Source organism: Penicillium cosmopolitanum (genome assembly GCF_028827165.1).
Source record: "Penicillium cosmopolitanum strain IBT 29677 chromosome Unknown utg000005l:1.0-4006212.0:1.0-4009387.0, whole genome shotgun sequence".
NCBI classification, from domain to species: Eukaryota; Fungi; Ascomycota; class Eurotiomycetes; order Eurotiales; family Aspergillaceae; genus Penicillium; species Penicillium cosmopolitanum.
This window is the reverse complement of record NW_026622675.1, coordinates 233,570-250,076: the sequence shown is the minus strand read 5'-3', so window position 1 is coordinate 250,076 and position 16,507 is coordinate 233,570. Positions and strand designations below refer to the sequence as shown.

General features: G+C 49.8%; 5 protein-coding genes across 5 annotated transcripts; 4 read left to right on the top strand and 1 right to left on the bottom strand.

The window, feature by feature from the left end:
• Positions 1-264: 264 nt before the first annotated feature.
• On the top strand, positions 265-2,801 carry N7509_003105 (putative C6 transcription factor; the record flags this gene model as incomplete). Its single annotated transcript, XM_056627742.1, has 7 exons — positions 265-733; positions 797-1,270; positions 1,330-1,522; positions 1,574-1,723; positions 1,784-2,274; positions 2,329-2,528; positions 2,607-2,801. Coding segments are annotated over 7 exons (2,172 nt in total), but the record flags the coding sequence as incomplete, so codon positions are not given.
• A 1,683-nt stretch (positions 2,802-4,484) lies between these two features.
• Positions 4,485-7,465, top strand: N7509_003104 (putative MFS monosaccharide transporter; the record flags this gene model as incomplete). Its single annotated transcript, XM_056627741.1, has 5 exons — positions 4,485-4,628; positions 4,771-4,902; positions 4,966-5,090; positions 5,144-5,433; positions 5,493-7,465. The coding sequence occupies 5 exons, from the start codon at positions 4,485-4,487 to the stop codon at positions 7,463-7,465; spliced, it is 2,664 nt and encodes an 887-aa protein (XP_056490475.1).
• Positions 7,466-8,611: 1,146 nt separating this feature from the next.
• On the top strand, positions 8,612-9,031 carry N7509_003103 (uncharacterized protein; the record flags this gene model as incomplete). The annotated part of the gene is made up of 1 exon (XM_056627740.1): positions 8,612-9,031. The coding sequence occupies one exon, from the start codon at positions 8,612-8,614 to the stop codon at positions 9,029-9,031; it is 420 nt and encodes a 139-aa protein (XP_056490474.1).
• A 359-nt stretch (positions 9,032-9,390) lies between these two features.
• N7509_003102 (uncharacterized protein) lies at positions 9,391-9,831 on the top strand (the record flags this gene model as incomplete). The annotated part of the gene is made up of 1 exon (XM_056627739.1): positions 9,391-9,831. One exon carries the CDS (start codon positions 9,391-9,393, stop codon positions 9,829-9,831), a length of 441 nt encoding a protein of 146 aa, XP_056490473.1.
• A 3,107-nt stretch (positions 9,832-12,938) lies between these two features.
• Positions 12,939-13,597, bottom strand: N7509_003101 (uncharacterized protein; the record flags this gene model as incomplete). The annotated part of the gene is made up of 2 exons (XM_056627738.1): positions 12,939-13,309; positions 13,336-13,597. 2 exons carry the CDS (start codon positions 13,595-13,597, stop codon positions 12,939-12,941), a joined length of 633 nt encoding a protein of 210 aa, XP_056490472.1.
• Positions 13,598-16,507: the final 2,910 nt, after the last annotated feature.

The following is a 16,507-nucleotide window of genomic DNA, read 5'->3' as shown; positions in this document are numbered from 1 at the left end:
GACCATCCATCTCATCTCGCTGAATATCCAAGCGCCTTGCGCAATTGTATAAACTTCCCATGAATTTAGTTGCGGGGAGAGTATAGTCCCCACCAGCCCTCCCAGAGATGTGAAGTGCACCCGACGTATCCCCGCAATCTCCGGCCTTTCCCCGCATAACTCATCCACCCGAATCAACCCCGACATTCATCCTGCCCCATACCGAGGAAATCATGAGCAGATAGGACGATGAGACCATGCCAGCAGAATCAATAGAGGCCTTAGAGCCCGAAAACACCCGCGCCAACTTCCAAACGTCGGCGCGTAGCTGTCGCTTGTGATGCGTGCCGCACGCGCAAGTCTCGGTGCGATGGGACTAGGCCGCGGTGCTCGCTTTGTCGGGATTTGGGGTTCGAGTGTATCTATACGCCGCCTACTACTGCGACGAATGTGATTGTTCAGAAGGATTATTTGCATGGTCTTGAAGACAGGGTGAAGAGGCTAGAAGGGCTGTTTTCTGTGGTGCGGGGGGAAATTGATGGACTCAATGATAGAATTGAGGGGCGGGTTGGGAATTTAAGAGATTTTTCTGATGGTGGGTTAGGAGTGCGAAGTGTTGTTAATGGAAATGCTCAGGTAGAGAAGCAGAGTGACCAAGTGCAGGTTCATGTTCCTGATTTGACTGGGACAGAGGACTCAGTTGATGGGATGGGTGCGGTGACATTGGCTGATGAAGAGGATTCGGGATTTTTCGGTATTTATTGCTGGGAACTCTTTTTTTTTTCGTCTGTTGAATATCTTTGCTGACAAGCAACAGGCCCCTCGTCTAATATCGCGTTCTTGAGACACCTTTCTCGCGCCGTTGTTCAACAGGGGTACCTTCTTTCGCCTGGGGCCGCCGAAGGGGGCTTCGTGAGTGCTTCACGCCCACCATCTCCGCCACGTCGACAGTCTGGAGATAGAAAGCCACAAGTCAATCTCTTTTCGTTGCCGCCTCAGACGGAGACCTTGGCGATGATCCAAAGATACTTTTCAAACACTGGTTTGCTGTTCCCGTACATTTATCCTCCTGTGTTTCTTGAGACATATCACCAAATGAACAGGGAGAACTTCACTAAAGTGCGAAGAACCTGGCTTGGCCTGCTGAATATGGTGCTGGCCATGTCAACTATGACTGCGGCGACCGGTGGTGCGAAAGCGGACGTCCGGATTGCCGAGTCGGACGTTTTTTATGAGCGCGGCCTTGGGCTTTGTGGCAGCGAGATTCTCCGAGGGACTACTCTGGAAGTTGGTATGAAGGGATTCTACTCGAGAAATTGAAGTCTTGCTGATCTTTCATTCGGATTACAGTTCAATTTCTCCTCTTGATGGGTCAATACCTCCAAGGCACGCAGAAATCCGTGCAGGCGTGGACCGTTCACGGCTTGGCCGTAAAAGCTGCTCTTCAGCTCGGATTACATTCTCGGAATGCTTCCAAGTCATTTTCAACCCTCGAGCAGGAAATGCGGAAGCGTACTTGGTATGGGTGTGTGGTATTGGACCGGTGAGTTAGTTGCGAGATCCAGGCGACGATGAATACTGATGAAGTAATTAGAACATTGAGTATGACCTTCGGGAGACCTGCCGCTATCCCGGATAATTACGTGAAACTTGATTTGCCTTCGAAGCGAGATTTTGATGAATCTTCTGCTCTTGTGAATGATGAAACAACCTTCCTCAGCCTGACCTTCTTCAATTCCACAATGTTTGTTATCCCCTCGCCCTCAAAAGCCTGACTAGGCGATTTAACACTGCACTGCTGTAGTACACTCTATAAACAACTCTGGAATGTTTTGGACCTTCTATACGGCCAAAACATTGGATGCGATGGGCCTCTCCCCACTACAGAGGTCATTTCCAATATCTTCACCATGGAACAACGGCTCTTCTCGTGGGAGAGATCCCTGGACCCAAATCTCCAGCTCATTTCAACATCCCAACTCGACGGTATGCCTCGAGATCCAATAACCACCAGCTTTGAATATTATTCCTGGAAGTTGCGCGTCATTTTGAGCCTGCGGTATCTCAATCTGCGCGTCTTACTTCACCGGCCCGTCTTGGTCAAATTCATCGCAGCAAGCAGATGCCAAAACCGAGACCCGCAGGACCTTAAACTCCTGCAACAGATGGGAATGAATAGTATGCAGATCTGCATTGAGTCTGCAATGGAAATCATCGGTATCGTGCATGGTGTTGTCTCTGAGCCTGGGTGGAAGCATAGTCTCCTGGGGGCTTGGTGGTTCTCTTTATATTACAGTATCGTGCAACACTTTTATTAGATCGCGAGGCAAGTGACTGACTATTTCTTAGCATTTAACGCTGCTCTGGCAATTATCGGTGCCGTTTGGGTCTATCGCGATGAAAGTCTAAGCACCACTTCGATGGCCACGCAGGCGAAGGAAGCAGAAAAATATCCTGGTCTTGCGGCGGAGGCACTTTCTAAGCTTGACGATGGAAATCGCTTGGTGGACCGCTGCAGGTACTATCTTCAACAATTCAATACGGTTCTGGTTAGCTCTGGTAAGTCTGAATTGGACATGAAGCGTTGATTCGGCCTTAAGATTCCATGCTAATGCTTCAAGTTTTAGAACCGGATATCAACGGGGCGATACCCCCCCTTCCCATCTCTTAATAGCGCTCGAGGCACCTTACCTCCTGCTGACTTTGGGCTGTCCCCATTTGGAATGGAGCTTGGGGAGTTTATGATGGATGACGATCTCGTTGCCATGATCGATAGGCAAGGGATTTTGTCAATGGAGCCAGGATCAGCTTATCATTCATGAAAGTAATTGTATAAAGTGGCCCCGAGTGGAAGCGAGCAGTGTCTGCACTGCGCAATAAAACAAGAAATATATCATATATCATTACATAGTCCGACAAGCGCGATGGTCTCCCATTGTAGGTCTATCTTGGCAAAGTTATGTGGGTTGTACAGAGTTCAGAGCTCAGGGGTTATGCGCCTAGGCGTCACGTTTCCGGAAATTTTGTCTCACGATGATTAGTTAGTGATCCTGTGTCTCTCCACCTGATAGGATGATCGACCTTGAGTATGTCTCATTGGAGGGTTCCCGATAAGATTGAGATTCGGATCACCATCGCGTCCACAGGGTCCAATTGCTGACGGCACTAATGAAGATGCCAAGCTCCTGGCTGCAGGTGGAGAGACGATCTCGCTGCGCGGCTAATTTGCGAAAAGTATACGGAGTAGTCCGGTTGTGAATTTCGAATCATTCTGTGACGGTGAGTGTCGCGTGATAAATGCAAGGTCACCACCATTCATGTATTCATTTACGAGAACGAGGATGGATTGGAAGGGAAAGATATCCCGCGGAGGCTCCCTCGGAGGGTGGCCGAATGACGTCAGTGGATCGGGTAGTGCCCCTTTGAATGCAGCCCAGTGCAGCCCACACCCCAAACAACTCAACGGTTTGCTCGCTAGCGCTAGCGCTAGCAAAGGAAAGAGCTCGTGTTTTTTGTTGCTTTATTTCTTTTGCCAGGGAATCAATAGTCCATATTGAAGCAGTAACCCTCTTGGGAAGGTCGAGGATCGACAGGATCAGCCGAGTTGATAATCGATAGTCGGTGAGGCCGGACAACCGGAGAATACATGTGGACGAAACAGTTGGGAGACCATGGTCTTCCTACCGATGGTAGACGGTTCCTAGCAGAAAAGGGAAATGCGCACCACAGATCAGTACCGGGGGTTATAGAATGGGGCTCAGCAAGAGGGGGCGTCCCTTAGTGCACGGTTGGAGAAGGGCAGCCAAAGTTTGCGAGTGGAGGAGTGGCACATTGTTTGACCCAGCGGTGGGGATGGGAACAACGGTGTCTGAGGTGGTAAGGATGTAGAAGTTGAAGTTGAAGTAGAAGTAGAAGTATGGCCAGGCGATGAATATAAAGTATCAAATATGGACAAAATATGCAATGCATAAAATGGTTCAAGTTAAAAATGGCAAGTACGAATGCGAATGCGAATGCAGTCGAGGAAGGAACGAACTAGCGAAATGCCAAACTGGTAAACTTGAACGTTCCTTCCTTCCCCACGCGCCTTCCGATCGCGGGAAAATTGCATCTTTTTCCCACACATCCAACTTCCTCCACTTCTTCCACTTATTCCCTCTTCAACTTCAACTTCACGCTCGCCCTCAGCTCGCCTCCCCTCACTGCTTCCCCTCTTTGCAGTATCTTCAACTACTCTCGTACCCTCGTATCATCGCCTGCTCTCACCGATTCCGACTCCGGTCCCCCCCCTCGGACCCCCCGATCTCCGCTGTCACTACCTGTTTCCCCCGGTTTTACCCCGGATTCATTTGGATTCCTTCGGGGGATCATGGCCATCCCTCCTCGAATCCCTACGCCTCCGTCCGAAACTATGCTTTAATCGCGGTCCTCGAATTGTCCGAGTCCTTGATTAATCGGATCCTCCCTCTGTTCCTCGCGCCGCCCTTGGCGCGCCGCCTGTCAAGATGCAAACTCGTCAACCCACCACCCTGGCCGTTTCAATCACCTTCTTCGTGATTGCCAGTATCTTCGTCGCCTTGCGCTTCGTCTCGCGCATCTTCGTTGTCAGAAGAATCGCGTTACACGACTATCTAATGTTGCTTGCATGGGTACGTTGGAATCTGCCGTCTGCCGGGGATGGTCCCTGCACCTCCCTCGGGGCGTGCAGCGCCGGATGGACTGGTCCATGTGGAAAAAAAAAATTTGACATGGCACGAGACACACAGTGAAGACTAGCTAACAACTATCTAGGTGATCGACTTTGGTTTCTGCTTCGCCCTTTTCTACGCGACAAAAAACGGACTCGGTCTTCATTCCAGTGACATTCTCCAAGAAAACGAAAGCGCCCTCAGCAAAGCCAATTATGCGTTCACCGTCCTATACGTGAGTTCATTGGAGAATTGCCTTCTATGCCACCCACGGCGATGTGCTGACTCTGTTTTCTAGAACCCAGCCCTCATGGCGGTCAAGACTTCAATTCTTGTCTTCTACCTAACCTTGACTCGCAATCAGAAGGTCTTTCGATGGGCCAATTATGTTACTCTCGCCGTGGTCAATGGCGCCGGTTTGGCGTTGACCATGATCAATGTTTTCCAGTGTCGCCCCGTCTCCGCTGCCCTATTAGCTTCGGTTCCCCGGGCGCAACTTGCACCGATATCGTCACACTCTACCTCTCTTCATCTCCTGTCAACATCATCACCGACCTGGCTATCCTGTTCCTACCGATGCCAATGTTGACGCAGATGCGGCTACCATTCAAGCAGAAGGCGATTCTGGTTATAACATTTAGCTTCGGTTTCTTTGTGGCGGTGGTTGATGTGATCCGAATCGCTTTTCTTCAACAAGCGGCGATCTCACGACAAGCGGCTCTTTCATCCATTCACATTCAGAGCTCCGGCGGCTCGGATTTCAGCTGTGAGTTATGATCCTCCTCTCTCGTCCATGTTATCGCTCGTCTGACTTTGGTCTCTCAGGGTATGCGTCGCTTTCCTTCATGTGGTCAGCCGTCGAAGTCAATGTCTCCATCATGTGTGGCTGCGTACCAAGTCTCAAACCTCTTGTCGCTCGCCTTGTTCCCAAATTGATCAGAGACACCAATGACCCATATACTATCCCTAATAACAACTATGCGACAGGGGAAAGCCCGGTGGCCATGCCCCCGCCAGCTGCCATTCCAAGCTCCGGCGGACCGTCACCTTCGACGTCACCGGCTGATAGCAACTCGAGCAAGCCATCTCAGACGAAGAGCCACAATGCGACCCATCAGAAAGACCCCGATGAGCCCATGGGACTATTGGACTTTCTGGGTCACCCAGGCACCGGTCCTCAAGATGCCGAAGCCAACACTCATACCAGTATATCCTACCCACCAACTATCACGTTCTTCGATTTCGTCAATATGAAGAACCCGGAGAGCATGCTCAAGTTGAACAACAAGGAATCCATCACTCCAATTGCATTGACCACACTTCTCTTCTTCCTGTGGGGCTTCGCGTACGGTTTGCTCGACATGCTCAACTCGCAGTTTCAGACCATCGTCCACCTAGATTCCTGGCACTCGCTTGGCCTTCATGGTGCGTACTTTGGAGGCTATGTTATCGCCCCCCTCTTGGTTGGTCGGCCAGTTTTGAAGATCTGGGGTTTCAAATCCACGTTTATCACCGGACTTTGCATCTATGCTTGTGGAACTCTCATTTTCTGGCCCTCTGCCGTTCTTACATCTACTGCCGCCTTTACAGTCTCGAACTTCATCGTGGGGTTCGGCCTGGCTGTGCTTGAAACCGCTGCGAACCCATTTATCGCTCTTTGCGGTCCACTTGAAAACTCCGAGATCCGACTCAATATTTCACAGGGAGTCCAGGCCGTCGGCAGTGTCGTTTCCCCACTTTTGGCTAAGAAGGTTCTTTTCAAGGGTGTGAATGACGTTGCTTCCCTCGTCGATGTTCAATGGACTTACCTTGGCATCGCCCTGTTTGACGTCCTACTTGCAGTGGCCTTCTACTACCTTCCGATCCCTGAGGCTTCCGACGAAGACCTTGAAGAGCTGGCCAACCGCCGTCGAGAAGACAACATGACGAAGGTCGTGGGCATTCCAGTCGTATGGTTGACCCTTGGTCTAGGCATCTGGTCTCAATTCTTTTACGTAGCCGGTCAAGAAGTGCTCGCAACCAGCCTAGAACGCTTTACTGATGCCTCAAACCAAAGCTCAGCTCTAGGTGCCTTTGAGTTCCTTACGATTGGTCACAGCATCTTTGCTATCGGTCGCTTCCTCGCCGCCTTCGCTCAATGGTTCCTCAAACCTCGCTGGATCCTCATGGTCTCCTACATCGGCTTGATCATTTGCGCCGTGCTATGTATGAATACAACCGGAAACACAGCCATAGCAATGGCTATGCTTCTCTATCTCTTCGAAAGTGGCGTTTTCAGCATCATCTTTGCCATCTCTCTTCGCGGCACTGCCCAACATACCAAAACAGCCGCTGTCTTCTTAACAATGGCTATTGGTGGCGGAACCTTTTTCCCTTTCGCAGAATACGCTGCATATTTGACCCACGGCGCACAGTACTCCTTCTGTGTGATTGTTGCTCTCTTTGCCGCCGGTGCCATCTTCCCCATTTACCTCAACTTCGTCCCAGCCGTTAAGAAGCAAGTCGACCCAGTGCCGAACGAGTATCTGCGCCGCCGCCGACGCCGCAGTCGTGCTCCAGCAACAATGCACCGAGAGAAACAGAATCCTTCGTTCGGTGGTGTTCTCTCCAGGCGACGCAGCCTAGTTTCCGATCCAGATGATCTGCCTGATCTCCCCTTCCCAAGCGAAACACATCAATCCCCTGCTATGGCCGGTGTGCATGATTCAAAGTCGAGCTTTTCTTCCCAGATGAAACCGGACGAGCCACGGGACGGGGCCCTCCAGTACCGAACTTCAACTCTCAGACGAAATTCTTGACATAATCGGCCTCGGCGGTCAACGTTTCTGTTCCCATTTACTTTGCCATACTCGAAAATCCCTTTGAAGTATTATTTTTTTTCCAGTTATTCTGATATGCCTTGATGAAAGATACCCATCCTGCCTTTTTTCTTCTTCATTTTTCTTCCATTTTTGTCTTTCTTTTGCTAGCTTTCCTGGAAACTGCTGCCTTCCGGCCTCATGAGCACACTACGGATAGCTAATGAGGTTTGGCTTCGTTCGCATTTAGCGCCGGTGTTGGTTTGATTTTGGGTACCTTCAAAGCTACTGTACATCTCGTCTTAATGAATGTATATTGTCTATTGTCCATACGACACCCTCCCTTCCGTCTTGACAAACTCGTCGAAAATATGTACTTCCTGCTACACTGTTACCTCATCCTACCAAGGTGGTTTTTCTGCCAGTGTCCAGCATACTTTAAATTATCCATGTATTCCAACTGCAGCATTTTCGTCTTCCTTCGGGGTATGGAATTCAACTTGAATTCGCAACTTCTGCGCATGTCATGGCTCACCTGGGCATGACATGCAGGCGAACAGGTGAGCACCAATGCAGGTGGGAAATACCTCATCTGAATCCACTAACCACTTTTATCAAGATCGACGCCAACTCACCCAGCCTACAAATGAGCAGCAGAACAACATTTCTCTTGCTTTATACCATTATCTGAATTATGTCTCGTGATTCCAGACATCCTTCCCTTGATTACATACAAGATGAGGAGGGTCGCCGTTGATGCGTGAGCTGGCACTTGATGTGCCACAGCTCATGGAGGCTCTTGTGCCAAAATTCATAGGCTATGAAGAACGGCTCGATCTCGCATCTTCTCCGCCCGAGAGATTCATATCACGAATTGTCTGTGAGCTTCCAGCACTCGCGAAGCGTCGCTCTGATCTAGATTCCTGGCTTTTTGAATCGAGTGTGTTGGTCAGGAAGGAGGTCACAATGGAGTTCACAACGCTTCGCAATTTTCTGTTTCGCACGTTTAGGTCTGCTAAAGCATACTTATTTAAAAGCCTTGCGAGGGTCCTTTCCAGTGGGGAGAGTATCTATTGTTGGTCGTCTCTTTCTTCAGCCGTTTTGATTATGGCTTACTAATTCCTTTACCTAGTTGACGGAAATATCATGCTTCTTGTCGACAGAAACGGTATTACCATTGAGGTCAATGATCCGGATTCAGTAATGTTGACTATTTTCAAGTTGATTCGCTGTGCTGTCGGAAAGCCTGCGCCTGGCAAGATTTGTGTCTCGAATCTGGAATATCAGCCCACGGCTGATTCTTTTTTTCTCGACTCTCTGGAAGAGCTTCCCACCTCTCCTGGGGACAATGTGTGTTGGAAGGATCTTTTCGAAGAAGCGATAGTCATCACAGGGCCGGATGTCCAATATCACAAGCCGGGTCGAGGTCTGGAACTAGATCTCGGTGCGATGCTGCAATTGTCGGCAGTCAAATATCCTGTTCTTGTTGACTCTGGCATTGTTCTTTTGGGCTACTCCACGGCTCTCATCCCGATCCGCGAAATTGATGATGAGACAATCCTATAGCATCTGGAGACCTCCACTCATGATTCTCAGCTCAAAGTATCCGAACTGAAAGCAACGCAGCAAAAGTGGTTACAAACCACAAGTCTCGACTATATAAAATCCAGAAGACCACTCCTGGGTTGGTGCTCCAGAGCAGACATCCTCTTGGGTACTGATCGACTAGAGCGCCAGGTTTCTTGGTCCGACGCAAAGGTGAAGCCTGTTACATGGAACTGGAAAGGCGCGAACCTCCAGGCACTAGCCCAATCTGCTGCTCCGCTGCAGATAGGAGGGCAGGTTGGGCTTTCATTTGATCGTTCGGTCAATACTGTCAATTCAGTCCTTCCAGAAACTATCTCAAATGCTTGAAAAGCAGTGCTATGGAGCAAATTGTGGTGTATGATGTGGAAACCAGGAGAGCATGGTTAGTTCAATTGCTCTCTGTGCTACGTCATATGCTCCTGGTCTACGCCGACAGAAGTGAAGAAAATTTCCGAGCTGAATATCCACCTCTAGCCATAACCGCAGAGGATGATCTCATCAGCTCGCTGGACATTCTTGAAGAGAAAGGTGGGGTATTACTTGAGAAGTCGGGCGGAGATTCTCTCTCGGTTCGAGAGCTCATCATGGGTTTCTCTATCAACCTATCCAAGGCATCTTTGCAAAAGCCACGACGTTCAGAATTTTATGGGTACGAGTTCATGGATATTGTAATGGACTCTCCAAGGTCAGAGCTCAAAGGCCGAAAGCTTGAGAAAGACGGTCTGGCCTGGTCTCATCCCTACTGGATGAAGTCAACTGCCTTTTCTGTTCTGGTTTAGGCGATGCCATTGTCAGCAAACGAGCACGCGATGTACCAGCACAATGCAATATATTGCCAGCTGGTTACGATCTCCCTGCAGCTTCAATGCAAAGAATAGACAATCTCTCAATGAAACACGGGGGTGCAGATAATAGACAGCCGCGTCGCCTATCACATAGCACTTCGTGGCAGTTAACAGGGTCGCCCTTTCAAATATGTCAACATGCTGGTCACGAGTCTTGTTGGAGTCTCCCTGGTCTATTACAAGAGCTCAAAAGTCCTCGGCACTCGACGGAGGTTGGCGGGAACTGCTCCGGAGTAAGCACAGACAATCAGTGCCTTAGTATTCGGGGTTGCAGTGAGGATGAGGAGCTTTGAGATACCCATGCGATTTCAGAGCTTCCATTCATCATCTTCTAACACCGTCTTCAAACCAGTACGCCAAGATGATCTCCCAAATAGCAGGACAAGTAGCCAAACACTTGTTCGCTGGGAATGATATCAAAATACAGCTAGTAACGAGCACATACTACATGCCTCGGGCTATCCCGACCCTCGTCCTCAGAACCATGGAACCCCTCGTCAAAGATTGGACTCTGAAACAACCCCCACCAACGTCATGAATTATGTATGACTCTTCAGATGCACGTCGCCTGAAACAGTTCGTTCAAGCCAAATAAACACTCCACTTAGGGCTCTGCTCATTTACCGAGCCAAGTCTGCAGTTCTTGGACCATCCATGGCAAACGAACGATTGACGAACATAACGGAGGCGACCCAGCCTTTACTTTTTTATCACCGTTCCAAGAGGGATCTCGGCTCCACATTTCGATTCCGGGAAAGATGTCCGGCGATATCTGGCAGATACCGGCGTACCACTGAAAAGGAGTCGATCTGTGGAGGACTAAAATCGGGATGACTCCAAGTAGGCATAGTAACCTCACAGGGCTTGGCCCAAGGTATACTAGTAGTATACTACTCTGTACTTCAAGCATGCGAAAGAGCACACTAGGAACAAAATCACAGATGCCAAGTTAGGATTCGAGGATGCTCACCTTGGAAGTTAGTCCGAGTTTTCTCTCCGTGTGAAGCACTCCCAAATCCCGATCCCGACAGTTTGGGTACGCATTGTACGCTCGTGGCCGGGTCCACCGATGTACACTTTCACAAGTTTCCAGTTGTGCCGAACTACGGTACATGAGCCGCGATTTGGTTTTAAATGATGGCGGTGGTACTCGTAGTACTCAACCCCCCCATTGAATCGGTACACGCCTGCTTTATACGGAGTACTGAGTGCCAACTAGATATGCTTTCCAGTCACATATAATATAGTTTTCCAGCGATCTACCCCGATCCCCCGATCGAGGCCGAATACGAGAAAAGGCGGAAAGATGTCGGGTTCGCCTTTGGGGGGGGCGATCATGATGGACAGGGGTTGACGGTCGATCTTTAAGCGTGGAAGGCAGCCAAAGATCGGCGAATCAAGTTCGCCTTACGCAGTCTTTCGGTCATCGTATGGTCGTAAACCTAGCCAAGGATGATCTCGGAGAATTTTTGAAGCCTGGACACCAATGGGCATTGGGGTTCAGGGGAGAAACTCCGCAGTAACCGTTAGCGGCAGAGACTAAGACGAGCTAGGCCCCCTTCTCAGCCACGCCACAAGCTACCTTCCTTGCTCTACCAAAGAATTATGAACAGGTGAACAGTGTCTGGACAAAGACGGCACGGACACCCATCCCAACTTGTCATGGGAGAAAATGGCCAAAGTTTGCGCCCGCACGGCGTGAATCCATTTGAGCATCGACAAGTTTAGCGTCAGCTTTGGATAACTAAGTTCTTGTTCTTTTTTCGTACTCGTACTGGTACACAATTTCTGGATTCTTGCAGGATTACACTTGCGCACGTGCTGCAGTCGTAATTAATCTCCGATTCCTCTAACGATGGCGGGTCTTTGCTATACTTCAGGGCTTCCAAAGCTGGATGTACATAACTATACTCGTACTCCGGACTATACTACGAGTATATTTACTATGAGAGAACAACCTTGGAATACAAGGCTGGGAACTACTCCACAACTGGCTGCACGCACCTATATCCGGATATCGAGACGCTATCCACCAGTACCCTCCCCCTTTCCCTCTTCTCTGTCGATTGGAAACTGGCGCGCTGAGGCAAAACGGCGCAAACGAGGACCGAACTCCTGTAGCTCCATTGTTATCCATGGATTCAAAAGGAACGAGCCATGGCCTCAGCGCCGATTGGATCTGTGGAGTCCACCACGGTAAGTCGCAAACTGGTGGGGTTCGGTGTAAAAAAGAAAAAAGAAAAAAGAAAAACTCAATGATGGTTCAACGATTTACCCCCCTCTCTTTCAGACCCCCTTTGCGATTTTTGTGGTCCCAGTGGACTCCCTTAACGCTTCCCTTTGACAAGGAGATTCGCTAGGAACCGCTTTCAGGCACAGTCCGTTTGCTGGCAGCGGCAGTGATCTTCGTACCCCCCGATTTATTCTCCTCGCAGCATCCACTTCCGCCTTCCCGGCCGAAATGACGTTTGTTCGGATTTATCGCCTTTTTCTCTTCTCCAAGTGAGAATCTTCCCGCGCGTTTTTTTTCTCCCCTGGCATCATTATCCGGTGGTGTGGAGACGAGTTTACAAATCGTATTTTTGGTTTCGGGATTTCACCATAGGGTCAAGCCCCAAAACAAGACTGGACGTTGATTAGATTGTCTGTGTATGGCTTGCAGTAGGTCGCTCTGTTCAAGTAATTTGAATTTATTTCGAATATATAGATGCGTAATGCATTGGCATCTAGTTTTTTAAAGTTTAATAACTGGCCGCAATTAGGCCCTAATTATATGCCCAAGGAGCCCTAGAGAGGGGGTTTGCCTTCCCATCCAATGTGAGAGTAATCTGGGGTAATGCTGTATCCCAAGACGCTGCAAATTAAAATGATAAAAAAGACACGATCGCTAGACAGGACCAAAGAGAGGGGTTGGAGGACTCAATTGACACCAAGTAGCCGACCTGATATGCTTGATGTCCCGGAAAAGAGATATTCAGAAACACATGTTATAGAAGAGAAAGGTGATGTGATGGATCGATCGGAGGGAGTAAGGCCGAAGTTTAGCCGCGTGCACTTCGCGGTCGTGAGTTCTGAGACGAGGAATCTTGTAGAATATCTGGAGCACGCGGTCCAACCATCCAGTCCTCCATCGCAAGCCATTCACTCCAACTGCGTTCGGCGGCTTCGATCTCTGTATCGAGGGGTCCTTGCAGCGGGCGCAGAAACGGGATCGTCTCTAATGGTGACATGTCGTAGTCTTTTTTGACGGAAGCCCAACCACCACTCTTTGCAGCGAAGAGATAATTGCGACGTTCTTGCTCATGTAGCGGGCCGATGCCGCTGCCCCAATCGTCGCCGAAGAATCCGTGCAGGACACCTGGGAAATCCATGCCAGTCGCAACCAGGCGGCGTATATACGGAATCAATGAGACTGCCGGTGGACCGGGGATGAGACACCTGCTGAAGATGATGATGAAGCGGAGACTGGGTTCGAATTGAGGACCGGGTTGGGTTGTCGCTGGAAGGGTAGGCGAATGTTCAAGAAGGTGGATAAGGCCTGGACGGGCACGCTGTGCTGAGCATGATCTAGGAAGTAGCGCTGGCAACTCTGGTAGCGCGGATACCATTCGAAAATGTCGAAATTGTCCTCCGTTTGACCGGGCGAGGCGCCGGCCAGGCCGATCATCGTGGCCGGGTCGAACTGCGGTTGAGAGTTCATGCGGGAAGGTGATGGACTCTTGGGAGGGTCTACAGGATGTCTGCTGTTGCGGTACTAGTCTTAGCCTGGTGAATCTCTCCTTTTTTTTCTTGTCTTGTGGTGCTTCTTGGTTGCGGTAATTGAGAAAGATGAAGATGAGGATGGCTGCGCCTCGTTGGGGATCTCGGCGGGGTTAGATTTCGCCTCCGCCCCAGGCCGTCCACACACGATCCCACGCGAGAAAAGGAAGAATGGGTAAAAGAATGACGGGGGAGTTGGGGAATGTTACTTGTTCGAGAAAAGATCCCTACCTCGACGGACCAGGACGGACACGCGGCGACGGGAGGCAGGGGTAGTAGGGACGGGCGGGGGAGCAGAGCGGAACAGATCTCTGAACGCTCCAAGTCCTCGACCAGATTGGGGCTTGTTGATTGACATCAGGCGAGAACAATCGAGGCAGGTAACTTCATGAACCTCGGCAAGGGGGAACAGATGGGATGGTGATGGTGATGGTGTGGGTAATCAAGAACCCATTGAGGGGAACTTATCAGGCAAACGAAGAAGAAGCGTAAACATACATGGTGAGAAAAGGCACAAGAGACTGCCGAAAAGGGAAGAGAAGGGAGAGAGAGGAGGGTAGGAACCAGGGAGAAGAAGTATGAAGTCAAAAAGGAACTTGAATGGAAATGGAAACTTTATTCTGGAACGTTCATAGAAAAAAAAGAGGGAGAGAGAAAGAAATCGTGCGGAGAGTGGGTTCGATGTATACGGAGTATTTTTGGTTTCAATCGGATCCATCAGAACGGGTCTATCCGGTTAGGCCAATCACTGGAATGAGGTCCATCGTCCCTTAGATCTTGCTGTCCACGGCTCGGGTGTGGATACGGGATCGATCTAGACAACCCATTACAGTATTGTGCTGGTTCAGTGGCGTTCGGATTAGACAGCCAAGTAAGCTTTGGTAGGATGAGATGCGATGTCATGCGTGCTCAGGCTCATTTAGGGCTAATCACGGCAAAATCCCAGCGCAAATCACTCTTTTGCACCCTGTATGCCGCAGATTGATGCAGTTTATAAATTGAACTAATGTGCATTCTCATTATGTGTGTGTGTGTGTGTGTGTGTGTGTGTGTGTGTACTCGGTACCAAGGTTCAAGTTCACAACAGTTCCTGACCCTAACACCTGAATACCCGGGTCTTTCATGCTAGTTATTAGTAGGTAGTGAGGCTGCATCCTTCTGTCACTTTGCATATATTTGAGAGATCCCATCGACCATTTCCCAACACCATTGGCCCGTGAATTCGAGACGGTGCCGATTCCAATTATCGTCCTATCCACTACTCCTTTTTTCTTACCCTCCTTTCCGACACTTGCATGCCGCTTCGATTAGGCGTCTCCATTTTTTTTATTCATTTTTTTTATTTTCGCTTTTTCTTTTCTCGATTTCCCTATTCTTGAACGCGCCTCCCTCGCTGGATCATGCCTGAAAAGGGGCTGACTTGCCTTCCTACCCAATCAAATCCGAAACTAGCTTACCTGCTGCAAGGTGCCTAGTCATGATTGGAATCAATTCGTCCACGAGGACACTTGCCGGTACGTAGTATAAGCAGTCCCGGGCGCATAGATTGCGACTTGTCAGATTACAACCTCCCCGCTTCATACACCATAAGGTATGAGCATGTGCCCATCTTCTGCACATCAATATCGTCGTGCTTGGTGGCTTGCGACGTCTACGAGAACGACTTATTCGACCCTCGAAAGAAATCCACAATGCCTTTTATCCTCTTCGTTTAGGGGGCGAAGCACAAAACCCTTGGACCCAGTGAGGCACTGCCGAAATAGCTCCTGAATGCACCAGAAGAGCTGATAGCTTGGCTTGCGATCACCCGTTGCCCTACACCAACAAGACCCGAAGGTCTCTTTTCGGGTAAACGAAAGGACTGAAGACACTACTACTCCGTACGTATGGAGTACTGCGTACTCCGACTCCATACAACACACTACTTTGACAGGGGCCCTCCCGAACAAGATGGTGCAAGGAAGAGGCGCCCACGTCCAGCCGCATTCCCTCTAACCCCTGCAAGATCGCCACCGGCGAACCATTCAGCGCCGCCAAATTTTGAAACAATCAAGCCGAGGCGCTTGGAATGGCGTCACTAGCTATGATCGGGGATCTTGCGGAGTGAAGCAGGGACCACGAATTGAGCTGTGTCGAGTATCTCCCTCCTCTTGCCCCCTTAGCGGAGCCCAACTCCGTCCTCAATCGCACGGGTTCCCAGATGAGCAAGTGACTGAGCCGATCACCAGGATTCGTTCCACATTTACTCCATTTTACCATTCGCTTTAAAAGTCTGGGTCGAGTACGGAGTAGGTAATGTACAATTTGAAGAGGAATGGGGACATAGGATTATGGGGTTCCCCTTTTCTGGAGTCAAGATGCGGCGGGTCCAGCTGCACGAAATCAGAGTGCTTAGACCCAGGGGTTTGGGTAGCTAGCTGATTCTTGTTTAGCACGGACACGATGATGAACAATGGCCGTATAGCCGAACTACTCCGGACTCCATACTCTGATTTCTCTTTTTCGCATCTCTTTTGTTCAGCAATTGAGTTGTTCAAGGGGGCAATTCTTCTTGCGGAAACTCCTTATTCAACCTGAATCCAAGAACCCTGCTGTTCCTGACTCCGTGCTCCCCTTCAATTTGCCACATGCGGAGATGTTGAGGCCCACTCGATTCCCACATGACAGGTATGGGGTCTACGATCGGGGTCCAAGCCATTCTCGGTTCTCACTCCCCTGTCAATATTCCGACGCCTCCGTGAAACTAACCTGACCTGGCCTACCCCGGCCAATAATTGGCCCCCAACATGGCTCGATTTTTTACTCTCCAAATTGGAAACCTACCGTGAGCAAAAGGATAAATTTTCCACAA